General features: G+C 30.5%; 1 protein-coding gene across 2 annotated transcripts in view; it reads right to left on the reverse strand.

The window, feature by feature from the left end:
• LOC124360416 (exocyst complex component 8) overlaps window positions 1-17,852 on the reverse strand; it is a 45,004-nt gene that overhangs the window by 13,354 nt on the left and 13,798 nt on the right. For both annotated transcript variants that reach the window (XM_046814033.1, XM_046814032.1), the window contains exons 6-8: window positions 12,303-12,456; window positions 5,360-5,492; window positions 717-897 (exon numbers count right to left, since the gene is read on the reverse strand). In XM_046814033.1, the coding sequence (XP_046669989.1) occupies window positions 717-897; window positions 5,360-5,492; window positions 12,303-12,456 (468 nt within the window). The remainder of the gene's footprint in view (window positions 1-716; window positions 898-5,359; window positions 5,493-12,302; window positions 12,457-17,852) is intronic.

Here is a 17,852-nt window from a genome sequence, read left to right on the forward strand (position 1 = left end):
ATCATTAAAACTGAACTACAGAATACAGGTCACCATACGTCTGCATTTGTCTACCTACCACCTACAACCCAAAAATAAACTTCAAACATGGATTTTATTGTCCCATTGCTAATGAATTGTGAAAAATGTGAATAACTGTTAATACTAATGGTCTATAATTAATTATCAATGTAGAGTTTCTTATAAATAGGAGTACTTATGAGTAGATAAGGGAGAAATCCAGAGGGTCCAGATCCTCCCCTCCCCCTCTAAATGCTAGAGATATTGTAAAACTTCTTTACATGTAGTTTGTTTTAAAATCTTTTAAATTTATATCCCTCTGTTTTCTACTATGCTTTGTTATTAATTTATACATTACAAAGCAGAAAGTGAAATAAGACTGCGCTTTGGTAGAGAACATTTCATCTCTGCTTGCCGGAAACAGCCATGTCTCTGTGTTGTGTATCTACACTTGTGTGTCTAGTAAACAGCACAGTGCTCCGGAATAAGTTCTTGGAAAACTTATAATTAAACTGAAAAACAAAATTCTTTATTATTATTAAAACTGGGCGTTAACACATACTTCTTTGTACACTAAGTAATGGGATGAAAATTAAAATGGGTACAGGTGAGTGTGACTATTTCTTTATTAATGTCAGAACTCCTAATTAAGCCTTACAAACCTAATATTTATTTCTTTTGATTAGGGAACGATCTGTTAAAAAAAATATACAAACCTAATCTCAATATTTGCAGGTAAACTTGGAGCTTTATCTAAGCATTCTCTTGTTTTTTCTATTAGGGAATGAGCTTCCTCAAAATGTCTTTGAGCAATGTAAACATCAAGGTCCTCTGAAACCTCTCTCAGCCATTCAACATTTTCTTCTACATTTTCTCCTTCCTCTGGTTCGCCAAATGCTGAAATTAATACCAACCCACAAATTGTAAAACTGAATAAATCATTTATATCAATTGCTAAATAACATTGAGAATTGTTAACTAAATTTTGTCACTTCCAAAATATTATGATGTGACATAGGAATTGAAACATACCTAAATGAGGCCCAAGATTTTTCTGACATTTACAAGTTAGTATCATCAATAACTTAACAATAGTTCTATAATCATTATCAGTAAAAAAAGCTATTTCTTAATATAATTTTATAAGTTGCCATATACCATACTGTGTGATTGACCATTCTTATTTCATTCCTTACAAAACAAACACAGATTGAAATGGACCAGGTGCCTATTTTGATATACAATTTGTGTAATTAACCACTTAAAATATTGCAAAACATTTCTGAAAATATTTTTACTTAAAACTATTACATATTGAAAAATAAATACAGTACATATGGACAAAGTATGACTGTTTAATGCATGGATTCTAAAATAAAATCTGAATAGAATTTACAAGGAAACAATAGTGAATAAATTTTAATAATGTTCTAAATAGTTGTTTAAATGTTTGAATTTTGTTTTTACTTAGGTTTTATTTATGTCACAACCCAACAAAGAATGAAAACAATTGAATTAATAATAAGACAACATGAAGTATAATAAATTAGAACTATTATATCTATTATTATATTATATCACAACAAACTCTCCACTCCCCATACTCCCTTCTACAACGAGACCACCAGCGAGCTCTGACAATCCAACTGCCCAGGGCTCACCAATTATTGCCGACAAAGAGAAATCTTTTTTTAGGTCATACACAGCAGGGGAAAACCACTGCCTGACAGTGCTGCACCAAAACATAAGAGGGCTATCTGGCAAAGTAAATAGACTCAACCACCTGCTTAATGAGACATCCCCCAGCATTGTAGTTCTAACTGAGCATGGTCTTTGCCAAAATGAAATCCTTAATACAAAAATTACATGGTTATACTCTTATATCCGAATTTAGCAGAACTCAGCATAGACTAGGGGGTACAGCTATTTACTGTAAAGACAATCTTTACAAGTAACACAGAGGCTATTGAAATAAATAACTTCTGTGAGGAACTCCTCTTTGAGGCAGCACTGATACGTATCACGCTAAGTGGGAAGCAAATCTATGTTTTAGGAGTATACCGACCCCCGGCAGGAAACATAAGAAATAGCCTGGACGCCTTATCTAACATTCTAGACCATAACCAAGCTCATAACAAATTGTTCTTACTAATGGGTGACATAAATATTGACAGTCTTAGAAGTAACAATCCTGGCAGTGTAATGTTTAATGATGAACTGACCATGCAAAATATGAGAAGACTTGCACTCCCTGCAACTCGTGTCACAGCTGAAACAAACACCTCTATAGACTGCATATGTACTAGTATCTCAGAAGAAAAAGTTGCTGCAACCATCTTACAAACTGGTCTCTCTGATCATACAGGCCAGCTTTGTAGTGTGGACTTTATTCATGACAAAAATACATCCATCAGTCTTAAGCGCAAACTAGGCAAACAAAATCTGGAAAATCTCAAATCTTTACTATCCATTAAGAACTGGGACATTGTCAACAATGCTGAAGACGCAGAAACAGCCTACAACAACTTCAACGAGATACTCAGCATTGCCCTAGACATCGCCTGTCCAAAGAGGAAAAGCAAAACCAGAGTTGGCAGTAAGCCATCACATTACTACGACTCAGAGTGTGCAGAGATGAAAGCCTCATATATAAAAGCTCTTAATATTTATGAAACAAACAGGAAACACTAGAGACAAAGAAGAAATGGTGAATAGAAAGAAATTTTATGACCAAAAGCTAAAATTGCTGCGTCAACAAGTTAACCTTCAATATATACAAAACTCTGACAACACAACAAAAGCACTATGGAGTATTATAAATAGTGAGAGACTTAGCAATAAGACTAGTCAAACATGCCCTAAGCTTAACATTACAATATAACTATAGATGACCCAGAGGAAGTAGCTGAAAACCTCAACACCTATTTCACCCAAATAGCAGATATCACAATAGAAACAAAATAATTTACTACCAACTGACAGAATAGATGAGGACCAGAATCTCCTACACACTCCTCCGATACGATCATTTAAACTAACACCTACAACCTGGATAGAAGTACAAAAGGTAATTCAGAATCTTAAAAATAAATCATCCAGTGGTTTAGATGAATACTCTTCAAAAATTGTTAAATACTGTGCGCAAGAAATCTCCCATCCTCTCGCAGCCATAGTCAACAAGTCTTTTGCCCAAGGCCACTTCCCTACAAAGCTCAAAGTTTCTAAAGTCTATGCAAAGCACAAAAAAGGACTAAAATCAGAGCCCCAAAACTATAGGCCCATCTCACTGATATCGACTTTCTCAAAAGTTATAGAGGAAACTTGTGCTGAAACAGGCTGATGGTTACCTTAAACACCATAATTTAATAGCAGATAACCAGCATGGATTTCAAAAGGGCAAATCTACAATTTCTGCAATCATAAGCCTGGTTGAATCAATTATTGACAGTATTGATGAAGAAAAGTATGTAACAGATCTTTTCATTGACTACAGCAAGGCCTTCGACTGCCTGGGACACGATCTTATTTCCGAAAAGCTCAAAACTCTTGGTATAAGAGGTAAAGAGAACATGTGGTTCATAAGCTACTTACAAGGAAGATCTCAAGTTGTGGAGGTCCAGGATACCAAATCTGGCCTTACTAGCTCATATATATCAACTCAAAAACCACTAACAAGAGGAGTCCCTCAAGGATCCGTGCTCGGCCCCATACTTTTTATACTATTCACCAATGACTTACCAGCTTTTATTGAAAACTATAGTACTGACTGTATAATGTATGCAGATGACACTACACTCCTTGTTAAAAATGACTCTACGGAAGAACTATCTACTAACTCACTAACAGCTTTACAAGGAGCTGTTAAGTATAGTGTATCAAATTGACCTGGCATTAAATACTGAAAAAGACAACACAAGTGCACTTTAGCAAGAAAAAAGGAATACCTGCAGATGTCCCAGATATAACTGTCCTCAACCAAGTCAAAATTTCTGGGCTTAACACTTGACAGTGGACTTTCGTGGACTGAACATGTAAACACTATCTCCAACAAGATATGCACTGGAATTTACGTTATGAAACGTATAAAAACAGTTTGTACTCAAGCAGCAGCTAAGGCTGCGTACTATGCGCTTGTTGAGTCTCATATAAGATATGGCTTAAATCATCTGGGGTTTACTTCTAATGGAAATCTGAATAAGATTCTGAAACTGCAAAAAAGAGCAATTAGATCCCTTGCCAATCTTGAGCCTCAACAAAGCTGCAGAGAAGCATTCCAAACTCTGGGGATACTCACTGTACCAGCTCTTTATATTTATGAATCTATCATACATGTTTCCCGACTCAATCTGCAAACCCTTGGAGATGTCCACAACTACCCTACCCGCCACGCCTCTAGATATATACTGCCTCAGCATAGAACAGCACTTTTTGAGGAAAAAAACCATCCTATGCAGGAAAGAAAATTTAGAAATCTACTACCGGAGAACTTACAAAGTCTAACTGGAAATGTACTAAAGGAACCACTTAAAAAAATTTCCTTCTTAAGAAGACAATCTACAACATAGAAGAGTTCAAAGAAGCTGTATAAACTCTCTCTCTATATGTATATGTATATCTTACTTTATATTCTATTGTAAAACTTGACAAAATTACTGTACTTAATGTTCATGTAATAAAGATATTTGAATTTGAATTTGAATTTGAATTTGAACTCCTGGTCTAAGAAAAATATTTTTTCTATTTAAGTAAGTTAATATCAATATTCATACAGATAAAACGTACAGCCAACCTGTTCATTTTAATATTTGTCAATATCTTAAATAAAATGATTATAAAACCATATAGATGTATGCATGTTATTTTGAATACAAGTAATTACTAAATAAAAAGAAAGTAAAGATAGTTATTTATTTTTATTGGTATTTAAAACAATATAGAAGTAAAGACAAAGTTAGACACGTACTGCTGTGTTTTGGAGTAAACAAATTGCATAGAATACTCTTATTTGTTGTTAGAATATCACTAAATTGTTTTCAGAACAAAAACTTCAGGAGCTCACAAATATTCTTACACAGTTTTTGGATATTCTTCTAAATTTGTATAACATAATTTTGCACACCTTTGTTGATCATAAATATCAATGTATGAAAATTTACCGCCTGAATCTCAGCTTTACACAACACATGAATGGATTTTGAATTAAAATAATATTTATTATAATAATAATATATAATATAATTTATATAATTAAAACATGATTTTTGATATGAAAGTGGTTGGGAGATCTCCACAACTCCTCAAATAACCATTAACTGGTTGTATAGTAAATCTAGTATTAATAAGAATAAATAAAACTTACGATTTGATGATGAATCAATAGAATCTGCTGGCACCAAGAAATGCTGGTCTGATGTAGACAAAGCTTCACGCTTTGGATGATCTTGATTGCTTTTTGCTTTTTTAGCCTTTTCAAACTGATCTAACCATTCTTTCTGAAAATGTGTACAGTTCATTAATGATCTTTTCTATTGTGGATTTCTCAGACATTGCAAGAAATTCTTGTAACAAGTAGTTATGCTTTGAAAACAACTTTAAATTCATTAAACCATTAAATTTTACATGATCCTAATTTAATTTTGAACTTTTTTTATGTAGAGAGCAAAATATGATAAATGTTTTTAGTTTATTTCAAAGATGTTGCTTCCATTCTAATGAATGATGTATCAATTTTCACATGGGATAGATTCTAAATTGTAAATTTTAAATTAAAAAACCAAAAACTGTTAAGCACGTTAAAAAGTACATTCCATTAAGAATTATAATATTCCCCAAACTTTCTATTCCAACATTCAATTTTATAAAAAAACTAGCAAGAGGGAGGAGATTACACTGCATACCAATTATGCAAGATAAAGACAAAAAAGATCTTTTTGTTACAATTAAATAAAAATTATTCCAGGAGATTTATTTATTTTTTTATGAAAGGTAATTTAACAAAATCTACATAGTATTTATATATGGACAAACATGCAATTCCTAAGATATTTCTTGCACAATTTTAAATCAGAAAAAGTGTGAGACATTGAAAATGTCTAGTTTTATCTTGAAATTAGACTTTATGTGGGGATTTATAATAATTTATTGTAATTTAAGGCAAATATTGACAAACATTTTTAATCCTTTACACCTTAAAAATAGGAAAGTAATTAATTTTAATACTTACTTGATCATTTTTCCAATTAATAAGAATAAATTATTATGAATTGCTATAGACCGGGAGAGATGGAGGTAGTTAGTTAATGAGGCCAAATACCAATTTGGATATTTATAACCATGGGAGCAAGAGTAGGTAGTATGAGAAAATAAAAAGTCATAATTAAAAAGTGAATCTACTTGTTGGTGCAGAAGTGCCTAGGGACAAAAATGGTCATGGGAGTAGACAGCGAGGCCTTCACCTTCCAAGTACTAACTAAATCACTTTGCTAGGCCATTTTTAAGCATATGACAATTAAAAAAATTGTTTTAAATACAAAATGCGTGTTCAAATATTATGCATTATATATAATGTTTTCTATAATTTAATTTATTCTATAAGGTAAATCGACACAAAAATACCATTTTGTTTTTTTAAAATAACAGCCTTCTTGACTGGCAGAGCAAAAAAATTGTTGTATTGTTTCTATTATATTTTATATTGAATAGTGTGAATCAATATTGAAAGTAGTGTAGAATCTTGGAGCATTGGAAAAACGAGTAATTGTAGTATCACTAGATAAAGGAATACAACATTTTCCAATATATAATTTTTTATTAATTATTATATAATTTATAATTTTATATAAAAAATTATATATTGGAAAATGTTGTATTCCTTTATCTAGTGATACTACAATTGAAAGTAGTGATAGGCCTAAACCAAATCCCGAATCTTGAATCCACCGAATCTTAAACAAAGAACATTTGAACCTACAGAGATCTGCTAAGTCATTAATTATTAACTGATCAACAGTACACAAATTACCTAAGATCGCTAAAACGTGTTTTTGCCATATTTTGAATTTACAAAACCATAAATAAATAACCTAATTAAAAATTTTCTAACTTTTGTTAACAATAATTTGCTTGAAGTTAGTATTTTTCATATTTATGTTTGCGCAGCACTGTGAGTCTGCTGTTTATTTTCGGATGACAGCTGATCAGCATTACAAATTACAGATCATGAAAACTTTATTTTTATTGTACTTTAAAACCTGAAAATTGATAACCTAATTAACAAATTATCTTTATTAAATAATATATTGCTTGCGGTTAGTATTTCCTAAAACTATTGTTGTGCATTTCCACGAGTCTGCTGTGTCTATTTGCAGATCGGTAGTACGCAGATTAAAACACGTTTTTGTTGTATTTTGTTTATAAAAAACCATACATGCATAACTTAACCCTGGAAGTGTTAAACGACAAAATTTTGTCGCCTTGTGACGTTTCTGTAGTGTTAACCGACACAATTTTGTCAATCAAACATTCCCTCACATAATCACTTCTTATAAAATACTGCGGTAACATATCGATTTGATTCATGCACCATTGGATTCGGGAAGAAAAATGCTAATGAAAACTAAAGTTTTATTCCTCTTTGCTACTATGGTTGTGACGTAACAAGTTGATTATTCCAAACGTAAATGAAAATGTCAGCTGTTTGATGTGAACGCTGTCTTGCTGGTGTTGTTTACTTTTACGTTAGTAGTTTTATTCGTTTTTTAGTGTCGTATTAATGTGTAGTGTGTTGTTGGATATTGTAATAGGGCAAATACATATATTTTAGAATAAAGAAATATCTTTTTACTGAAATCTGATAAATGATCGGCTCTGAGTAAGATATTGGAGTTTGTTTGGGTAAAACTCATTTTACATAGTTTTTTATTGTTTTCCACTTTTATATTATCCACGATTATATTACTATTCATTCTAATTCAGCAATGTTCAGGCTGATATAAATAAAGATTAGCTAATTTAGTAACACTGTGCCTGTTGTGGATTTGAATTTTTCTAACTGGTGCGCATTATCACATTTTCTTTAGTAAATTTGGTATTATTTCATATATTTAGATATAGTTTATGGTTTTCTAAAACTACAAAACATCCGTTATAAACTATAAATTTTGATATAGTTCAAACTTTCAAAAATATCTTACAATTTGCTGTATGATCATTTTTGTAAAATTTTTGAATACTGAGAAAAAGTAACTTTTTATACTTTTCAAAAAATGAGTTATGAAACTTATTTCATTGTTGCTGTATAGTTCATTTTATATTGAGTAAGAAAATATGCATATAACATATATTCATGTAGAATTGTATTAGCAAAAATTGTATTACCAAACTTTTACGTATAAACCCGATTTTCATAATTTATGTGTATAACCGTTTTTTGTTTTATAGCTTTATAATGGTTTCTATATATGTGTATAAAGTTTATGTTTTCTGAAACTGTATGAAACTTAACACAAAATGGCTATCTCACATTTACATTTTTCTCACAATAACTTAATTTGACAGGCATGATTGATTCCCCCCCCAAATTTGAGAAATTCTTTTTGAAAAATGTATTTAAAAAATGTTTAAATAAATATTTGTATGGCCTAATTTAACCCTTTGAGTGCCAAGGGCCGATTTAATCGGCCTAGCAACGTTTCCGCATAGTGCCAAGGGCCGATGTAATCGGCCCGATGGTATTGACGAAAATTGCGAAGGGCCGACTAGATCGGCCTTTCCAATATTGGTCATCCTGTTGCTAAATATTGACGTATAATATCGTAAAACGTATCAAATTAAAGCCCAAAAAATGTACGACATAATTCAAGTAGTGATAGTTTGTATATATCGTATACAAAATTTTTATGTAGCTGATATCTAGAAGCCTGTGGCGCGAACCGCCTGTTGTCACGCTGCAGTCGTTTTGTTTACGTTCAGTTGTTTTAATTTGCTAGCTGTCTATTGTGGCTGTGTTGACATTTTGATTAATGTTTTAAAAGTTTCCTACTTATATTACTTCAGTTCAATTTCATTATTGAATAAAGTATAGTTTGCCGAAATGAGTAAAAGGAACAGATCGCCCTTAAGCGAAAATATGTCAGATTCTGTTATATGCCCCAACGCTTAAACTTTTTTTCAATGAACTTAGAACGTTATAACACCATGTAGTTGAGTAACAAAACTAACATTATGCCCTCAACGCTAATTTAACTAAACTAACCTAAACTTAAATAATCATGTGATGCCGCGCGGCCTGCCGTAATCGGGATTCTCGAGTAAGATAAGATAACAGCGACAACAGTACCGATCGCAATACCTGGAAATGCTTGTTGATTGATGGAATGTTAGTTCTGTTACTCAACTACATCGTTTTATAACGTTCTAAGTTCATTGAAAAAAGTTTAAGCGTTGGGGGAATATAACGGAATCTGACCGCGAAAATACATTAATCTATTCTTATGATAAAAACACTCACTCAGTTATTTCATCTGAAAAATTTAGTATAATAGGCCTAATGAAATAAGCCCAAAGTAATTAATTTATGTCTGTTCATAATAAATAAATAACAGTTGTGTAATCTACCTTGATTTAATTTCTTAAAACTAGTAAAATATATTTTACATGAACAAGAGTAAGCGTGCATGCTGGGGCAGGTTTTCAGCATTTTGCAGCAATATATAAAAAAAATTCAAAACTCAGTTATATATAAATGTATTTTTATGAAACTTGGTACATGTATTCCAACTAACATGGGGAACATAAAATTGGCACATAAAACTCATAAAACAAAAATAAATAAATACTTTTTGTATCGTAAACAAAAAAAATGTGTTTTTTTGGTTTTTTTTTATTTTTGCTTATACATATATAAATATATTTTTTTTATTTATGGTCAAAATGTATATATACCAATTTGTAGCCCGTATCTTGCCCTAAATAATAAAGCAAAAAGTGTCCCATTATGTTAATATTTAAGGAAGGTGTTAATTTTTAGTAAAATACTGCAGTAACATAAAAATAGTGCTTGGCACTGAGGGGAATGGCCTGTCACAAATGACTGGCACTGGCTGCACGACCTCCGCCACATCGCGTGGCACTCAAAGGGTTAAATGCAAATATTATTCTTTGTTTAATTATGAACAAACAAAAAGATCCATTTATATATAAATAAATATATATATTTTAGCAATATTATATATATTACCAAATTATATTTTTAATATATTAAAAAAACCTTGTGTGAAGCTTTAAAACAGCCTAACAATACAGGATGAAATGATCACCAGTTGTAGGGTTAATAAATAAACTATTGTGCTTTTGGAAATAATATTCGGCTTATAGTTTCTATTCTCTATGTTTATGTTTCTGCAATTCCACGCTTCTGCTGTGTGTATGCACAGATGTCAACAGCAAGGTTTGTGCACTTCACAATATTTTTGTAGTTGTATAAATATTTCTTTTATTAAATATATTATTTTTATATTTTTGTATCATGACGAGGTGTGGTTCCAAATTTTTCAAACATTGTAAGTTTAAAGAATCAGAATCAGTCTTTATTTTTACATCAACGTTTATACATAGCATTGCTATAGAAACAGGTAACATTGTCATAAGTTAATGCATACACATATACATTCATATATATGCACATCACCATTCACATATACATATAAACATAAACATATATATAAGAGGTCAAGACAGCGTAACAAATTTAATGTAATCTATGTTAAAACACAATTTTAAAATTCAGGATCCATCAAATACTCATCAACACTATAATAGTTTTTTTCCAACAAAAAATATGTTTAATAAGTGATACAAATGTATAACCATACTTTTTTTGCAGTTATTCTGGAAATTCTTTCAATAAACTATCCAATTATCATATTATAATCTATCAAATTAAAATAGCAGATTAGGATACAACATTGTTTTTAAAATATAGCTATTTTTCTGAATATCTACAAATCCCTTAATATTAGACTGGCTTTTATGTTTTATATTATCAGACAATGACATACAAATTGGATTGATGAAAATTTTTATTAAATCCATGCTTAGGTTAAAAAAAGCTATTACGACTCAATAGTCAAGAATTGGTAATTGATTTTGAGATTTGAAAATTCTAGATATATCCATCACTAACTGAACACAGTTTGTCTGTAACACAATGAAAAGAAAACATCACACAGTACAATGGTACCACTTTAAAGTGGTTCATGTATATTGCACAATGTTATTATAGCACTTTGAGGGTTAATAAGACAAAAGGTAGGTAACAAATAATCATTAAGATATTACTATAAATTATCTTCCAGAGTTAATAATTTTAAAATGAAAACACAAGCACAGATTCAAAATAAAAGGGTGTTTTAAATAAAGCATTGGCAAGTTTTAACTTCAAATTAGGTATAAAATTAAAAAACTAGCTTAACTTTATTAACATAAATTATACAGTGACAATAAGATGTTTATTCAAAAGTCTAAACTGTCCACAGTTCATCATAAGATATTAAAACTTACTAGTGCCAAACAAATAACACTGTAAAGATTTATTGATCTTACAAACAGTCTTTAAATATTATATTTATTGCTAAACATTACAGTACTCAATTCAGCATTTTTATATTTTAGAACTGATGATCAAGTAACGTCTATATTTCGTTTTACTCAAATTTGCAATAGAAAAAGGATGAATCTTATTTTGAAAGGTCATAAAATTAACATCCCAAAGAAGGGGCGTTTCGGAAGTAACATGCTCATCTTAGGTACTCGTGGTTACCACCCACATACTGGGAGCAGCAAGAATTGTCAGTGTGTCAGAAGTAGTGTTTCTAGTGTCAGATAAAAGTAGGGGTTGACGTTATGTATTGATTCATATGTAGAAGCTGAAACTAAATACTGGAGGAAGAACCTTAGTTCACAGCATACTGCTGAAAGCACCAATATATCTGGTAATCTTTCTGTTAGTGTCATCAAAGACAAAAGTTTCTATAAACATGTTAGATTTTTAAATAAGGTGTTCCAAGCAGAGTGCTAAAATCAAATTCCTTTCTTTTGCTACATAAATTACCATCTGAAGCTCCCAAGATGTTAAAGAAAGTGTACGGAGAGGATTTACAAAAATGCTAACTACGAGTGCCATAAATATTTTAGTATGAAACACTAAAGAGATGATTCCGGAAACATTTTTACTCTATTTTGTAGAGTATTGCAAGGAATGATATGAGTTATTTTACTTTACTTAAAATGGATGATATGCTTACTTTGGCACTGTTACTGGTGCACTGGAACACTCTGGAGTCTGGAAAGGCAAGCAGCTTGAAAGCATGCCTCACATTACCCAAGTCTCTTACATTAACAACTGCTAGACTGTCCAACTCATACTGAGCTTGAAACTTATACTTTGCTGGACCTTTCCTGAAACCAAATAACTTGGTTAGAGTATTTTTAGCATAACTAAAGAAAATTCATAAAGAAAATTTAAGAAGTGTAGAGTATTTTAAAAGACAGTGTTATGTGTTATATTCAACAAAAACATAATGTTCCTGGATCTGTAATCTAATTAACCATTTGACTGGTAGGTTTTTTCTTAGTAAGAGTGCCCTAAAAAGTGAGTTTGTTAATTTTGTCTTTTTTAGGTGATTTAGGTTTACTGCAGTAGATGTATTATATAAAAAAAAACACTCAATTAAACGTTTTTGAAGTTTTATTTTGGATTTATACAGAAATTAATTTAATTGTGCACATAAGTTATTATATTTACAAAATATGAGAATAAGATAAAATATTCAGTATTTTCTCATAAACATACTATTGTACACGATAGGTACAACTTCATAACATTACATAAATCTCCTCACAAATCTTTGATGGTATAAAAGTATAGAAAACAGTCGGACACACAAAGCGGAACGTTGCAATCCCGGCAGATGCTGTCCCAGCACCGCTGCTAGCTGATCTATCTGCACACGTGGCATGCTCTATTTGGCTTATCCTTCTTATTTATAGCAGGATGGTAGCGGGAGAAATTCCGAGCAGTAAGTCTAAGGGAAGCATCTTAGCCAAAAATTCGTCTGAAAGTTTTTCTCATGCCATATTACGTAAACAGTAATTACACAAACAGTAATTATAGTTCATTTACTCACGGTAAACACAACAAAACGTTTAAAATCAGGGAAACCGGTAACATAAAAGAGAGGTTACAATCTGTATTCAATACAAACAGAAATATAATCAGCTGATAACTTGGAACAACTGATTGAATACAGTCATATGGCCTGAATATCGTCGATTGGATCTTAAAGAAATAAATAAAAGAACAACTGTGATCTAGTGGGAATGACAAAAACTACTTGAAACTGTTTCTTATTTATTCCGCTAGATTGCATTAATATTCAATAGTGTTTCCCACACGACTATCAGGATTACTGCTGGAGGTATGTAGGGCGCTCCCGAGTTTGTTGCGGGGTTACTAGTGTTGATCATACAGTTAGACTCTACAGATACACAATGTTCCTTTATCTGAAGCCTAATTTACTTACTAAGGGGGATAACTGACTGATAAAAGTAAAACTACAATCAAGGTTACAAGTTTACAGATGTTTTAAAGAGGACCATGAATTCATTCAAATTGATAAATGTATAGTTTATTAATATAATTTCTCAAAATTAAAGTTAATATCACCGCTTACAACCTCATATAGTCATTTTTGCATTATATTTTCTGAATAAGATAACAAGTTAAACTATAAAACTTTCATTTGTTAATTTACAAATTTAATTCTATAAATGGGGTATCTAATTCTTTCTTATTAAGTTCCTATAACTGTTGGTGTTTAACATACAAAGTTGTGGAGAATTTAATATCAACCAAGAGGAATTCTTTAGCAATTTGACTTTCATCCGAGATAAAAAAGAATCATATATTTTAGTGAAAATGTTAAATTAGGAACTCTCTAGGAGGCTACATACAATTTAAAACATTTTCAGTTCATAAATATGTATGGAAAGTACTAAAAATCCCTATTTACACTTAATTTTATTTAATGTTTACTAACTTTGGCAGGAAACTAACTAAAATCATGTATTTACTTTATTTAGTCCAGTAAAGCATGAGTTTTTGTTACAAATGAAAATGCTTCAAATATTTTTGATTACATTATTGCAACTTCTGCCCAATGACATATCTTTCTCATCTCAAATAAATTTCTCGAACTCCATTCCATGAAAAAGATGACTCAAAAGTTAAAAGACAACAAATTTAATTCCAGTTAATTTAAATATTATTAGATTAAATATAAAAAATTGGATTTGATTAAAATTTCGTATTAATGACAATTAATAATAAGAGTATTTATATTTAACTCTCAAACCGGCAGTTTTTTCCAAGATATCAGGCCATTTTTAGTGTTTTGTATTCATACATTAAACATTTTGTAAAATTTTGACTATAAACCTGTATTATTTTTTTCAGGAAAATGTGGAGATAATTATGATGTATTAACAAACATTATGCATAAACCATAACCTGGTAAAGTATGATAAAATTATAAATGTTGGAATCTGAGATAGCCAACTTATTCATTTTATCTATTTTCATAAACTAGAACTATAATGGTATCCCAGGTTATATTGAAGAAAAATTATGTAAATTGTAAAAACCACAAATAAAAGTACATGAGAGGGTACACTTGTTATTACAGTTGAGGGTACAGTGTTATTAAAAACATTTACAACAAATATAATTCTTACACTAAATGTTTCCAAAATATACCTAAATTTAGAGAATTGTTGTACTACAAAACAGTAAATTAATTAATAACTCATTTCTACATATTTTATTTTTGAAAAGTGGTGCGACGTATCTAAATTTATTATCATGGGCATGATTATTTTCAAAAATTAACAAAAAAAATATTTAGTTTGTACATAAAATATTTCCAAAATATACCAAAATTTATCATAGTATAGTCTATAAGCTATAACAAGCTATAAACTAACATAATAAAGCATATCCATAATATATCACTAATTTTCAAAATTACTAAATGAAGACTGTTTTTCTGGCAAGTTTTATGACGTCACTGTCACACCACTGTTGCCAAAACAGTGAAACAAATTTCACAATTGAAATCAGCAATTCTTTCTGTTTAAAATGGTATATAAATAGTGGTGGTAGTGTTTATGTACTATATGAACTGTTAAATCACATGTGTGTCAGATAGACATTATAATGCCGATTACCACATATAACTCAATTCTAATTGACAGAACTTTATCAATTAGGTTAAGAACTTTGTCAGATATTAAAGAGGATTGTTCTTGTGAGGAGTTAACTTAACTTTAGTTTAGGTTTTCTATATGTTTGTTATAGAATTAATAAAAAATATTTTCTGGAGAATGATGTAACATGTATATGAACCATGTTGAAAGTACTTTTAACTTGGTGGTTTAAACTTTATCCAGTATAAGAGGGTGTCCATTCACAAACTTACTCAAAATATATTAAAACTAAGAATTATTTTTAACAGCAAGCAGTTACCTGTAGCTTCACACACAAATTCATAGGCTTTGCATATGTATGAGCACTGTTGAATTGAGTGAATTATACTTCCAATGCCAATGTTAAGTTTACTTCTTGTCCAATGAAGAAAATGCGTTAAAAAGAGTATAAAGATGGGTTTTAAAACAGTCTTTAAATTTATAGTAAAAGTTAGATAGTAACTTTGTTTTTTATATCTAATACTAAATCTTTCCTAACAATGTACAGTTAAAAGTACATTAAAAATGGCACTAATTACATGTCTGTTTATATATAAACTAAAAAATATTGTAGAACATTTAGATCTGGAATTGGTACATTAGTTCAAAATAACACCAGCAAACTTTCAACTAGCACAGTTCTTCCCGACTGCTTCAAAGGGAGTCATTGGAGTAAAATTATGATCAACTTATTTTTAGAACATTTTCTAAGGTAAATGAGTACTTACCTAATCGCTGAAATCTAAAAATGGCATGAAAATGAATGGATACTCGTTAGAGAAATTACAGACTATAAATGTAAACAAATTTAAAATAGTGGTTAAATGAATTAAAAATATGGCTGTGCTGTTACAAAATAATATTTACAGAGAACAGTTGATTAAATTTAACAAGCTCTTCAATTACTATTTCGCAACTTTAAAGATCAAAATGGAATTTTGTGTTACTTTAAAGACTAGTGGGGTGTAGCCCGGAGGGATTTTTGAAATAAGAATACGTCTAAATTCATACCAGAGACTAAGAATGTCAATGTAAAATTTAATTACTATCATTTGAATAGTTTACACATGAAATTAAAGCGAAACAAACCAAGCCTCTTTCCAATTTATAATAATTATTAGGACTGACAAGAAAAATCTTATAAAATATTTAATTGTTATATTTTTATATTCAAATATTTTGAAACTGGCCAAGAACACAAAAATTACACCAAATATGATAGGCTACTTCAAAGAGATTTGCATAGATTCAAGGAACTGCCTACATTCTAATAAGTACACATCATGATCCTTTGACATGTTCTTTGAGCTTCCAGAATGTCATTTTACTTGAAAAATTTGTAAGTGTATTTATGATACTTATTATATGTATTGTTAACCCTGGAACTGGCGGTCATATTTCTCTCAATGGCGGAGTGTTTTTAGTACTTCATACATTGCCTTATATTTATTTTATTATTACATGTTTACTATAAAGTACCTATGTCATATTATATATTTTTTTATTCAGCATTGTTCAAGGAACATTTTTCACATAATATAATTAAAACAAAAAAGAATATCCTTACTCTACCTCATCATGAAAAAACATTTTTGTATGAAAAAAGAAAAGTTAGTTCAAAGTTTTTGATTTATAAAATTGTTGTTGTTAGTTATATGCAAAATCCAAAATATAAAAAAGAAAGAGCATTTAATTCTAAGTAAAAATAAAACAACAAGTAGTTTATAAGGTATTTATTTTTACATGTGGTAAACGATACAAAAATCATAAACTGACATTCGAAAGTGCTACTTACCAACAAAAGTAAGAACTTCAAAGCTTACTTGGATTTGTACAATCTTGTAACTATTAGTTCATATTAATTTTCTATTTTTTATTATGTTCTGATTGAATGTCTAAATCGGAATCCTCATCGTTGCTTATTTCATGTACAACTAGTTCTCGAATGTTACTTGAACGATCGCGGAAATTACGATCCATTACATAAATACGCACAAAAAACTTACTATTATTGTGTCATATACACAACCATCATTACAACGAACTCAAAAAACAATAAACCAGACAGAACACCATGCAGTTGACAAAATAACAATAGCCGAATGAACCAGTTGACTCATCGCTGCGCGCGCAACTAGCGCGGTACGAGGGAGAATGTAAACAAACAGTTCAGAGATTATAAAACGTATGGACGTGTAACGAAACGATATAATTATTTATTAGTGTATTATTTACATAAATTGAACCTTCCTCTTTCGATTGGTATCAATACCGATACTCTTTGATCGTGTTTTAAGTACGTAATATTGAGAAATAAAAGACATGTTAAAACGCCCGATATCGGGTGCTGCCATCTAGGATGCGACTAAAAAGCCCGATAACGGGCGTTTGCCAATTCCAGGATTAATAACATTATTTATACATTTTCAAACCTCATAGTAAAAAGTGAGTCACGTCTACAATATTCTCTTCTTGTTGAGAATATTTTTATATACAGTTACATAAAGTAAGTACTCTCATAAAGGTTCACATTGTCTGTTAATTCAGTGTCA

This window comes from Homalodisca vitripennis, chromosome 4, assembly GCF_021130785.1.
Source record: "Homalodisca vitripennis isolate AUS2020 chromosome 4, UT_GWSS_2.1, whole genome shotgun sequence".
Taxonomy (NCBI): Eukaryota; Metazoa; Arthropoda; class Insecta; order Hemiptera; family Cicadellidae; genus Homalodisca; species Homalodisca vitripennis.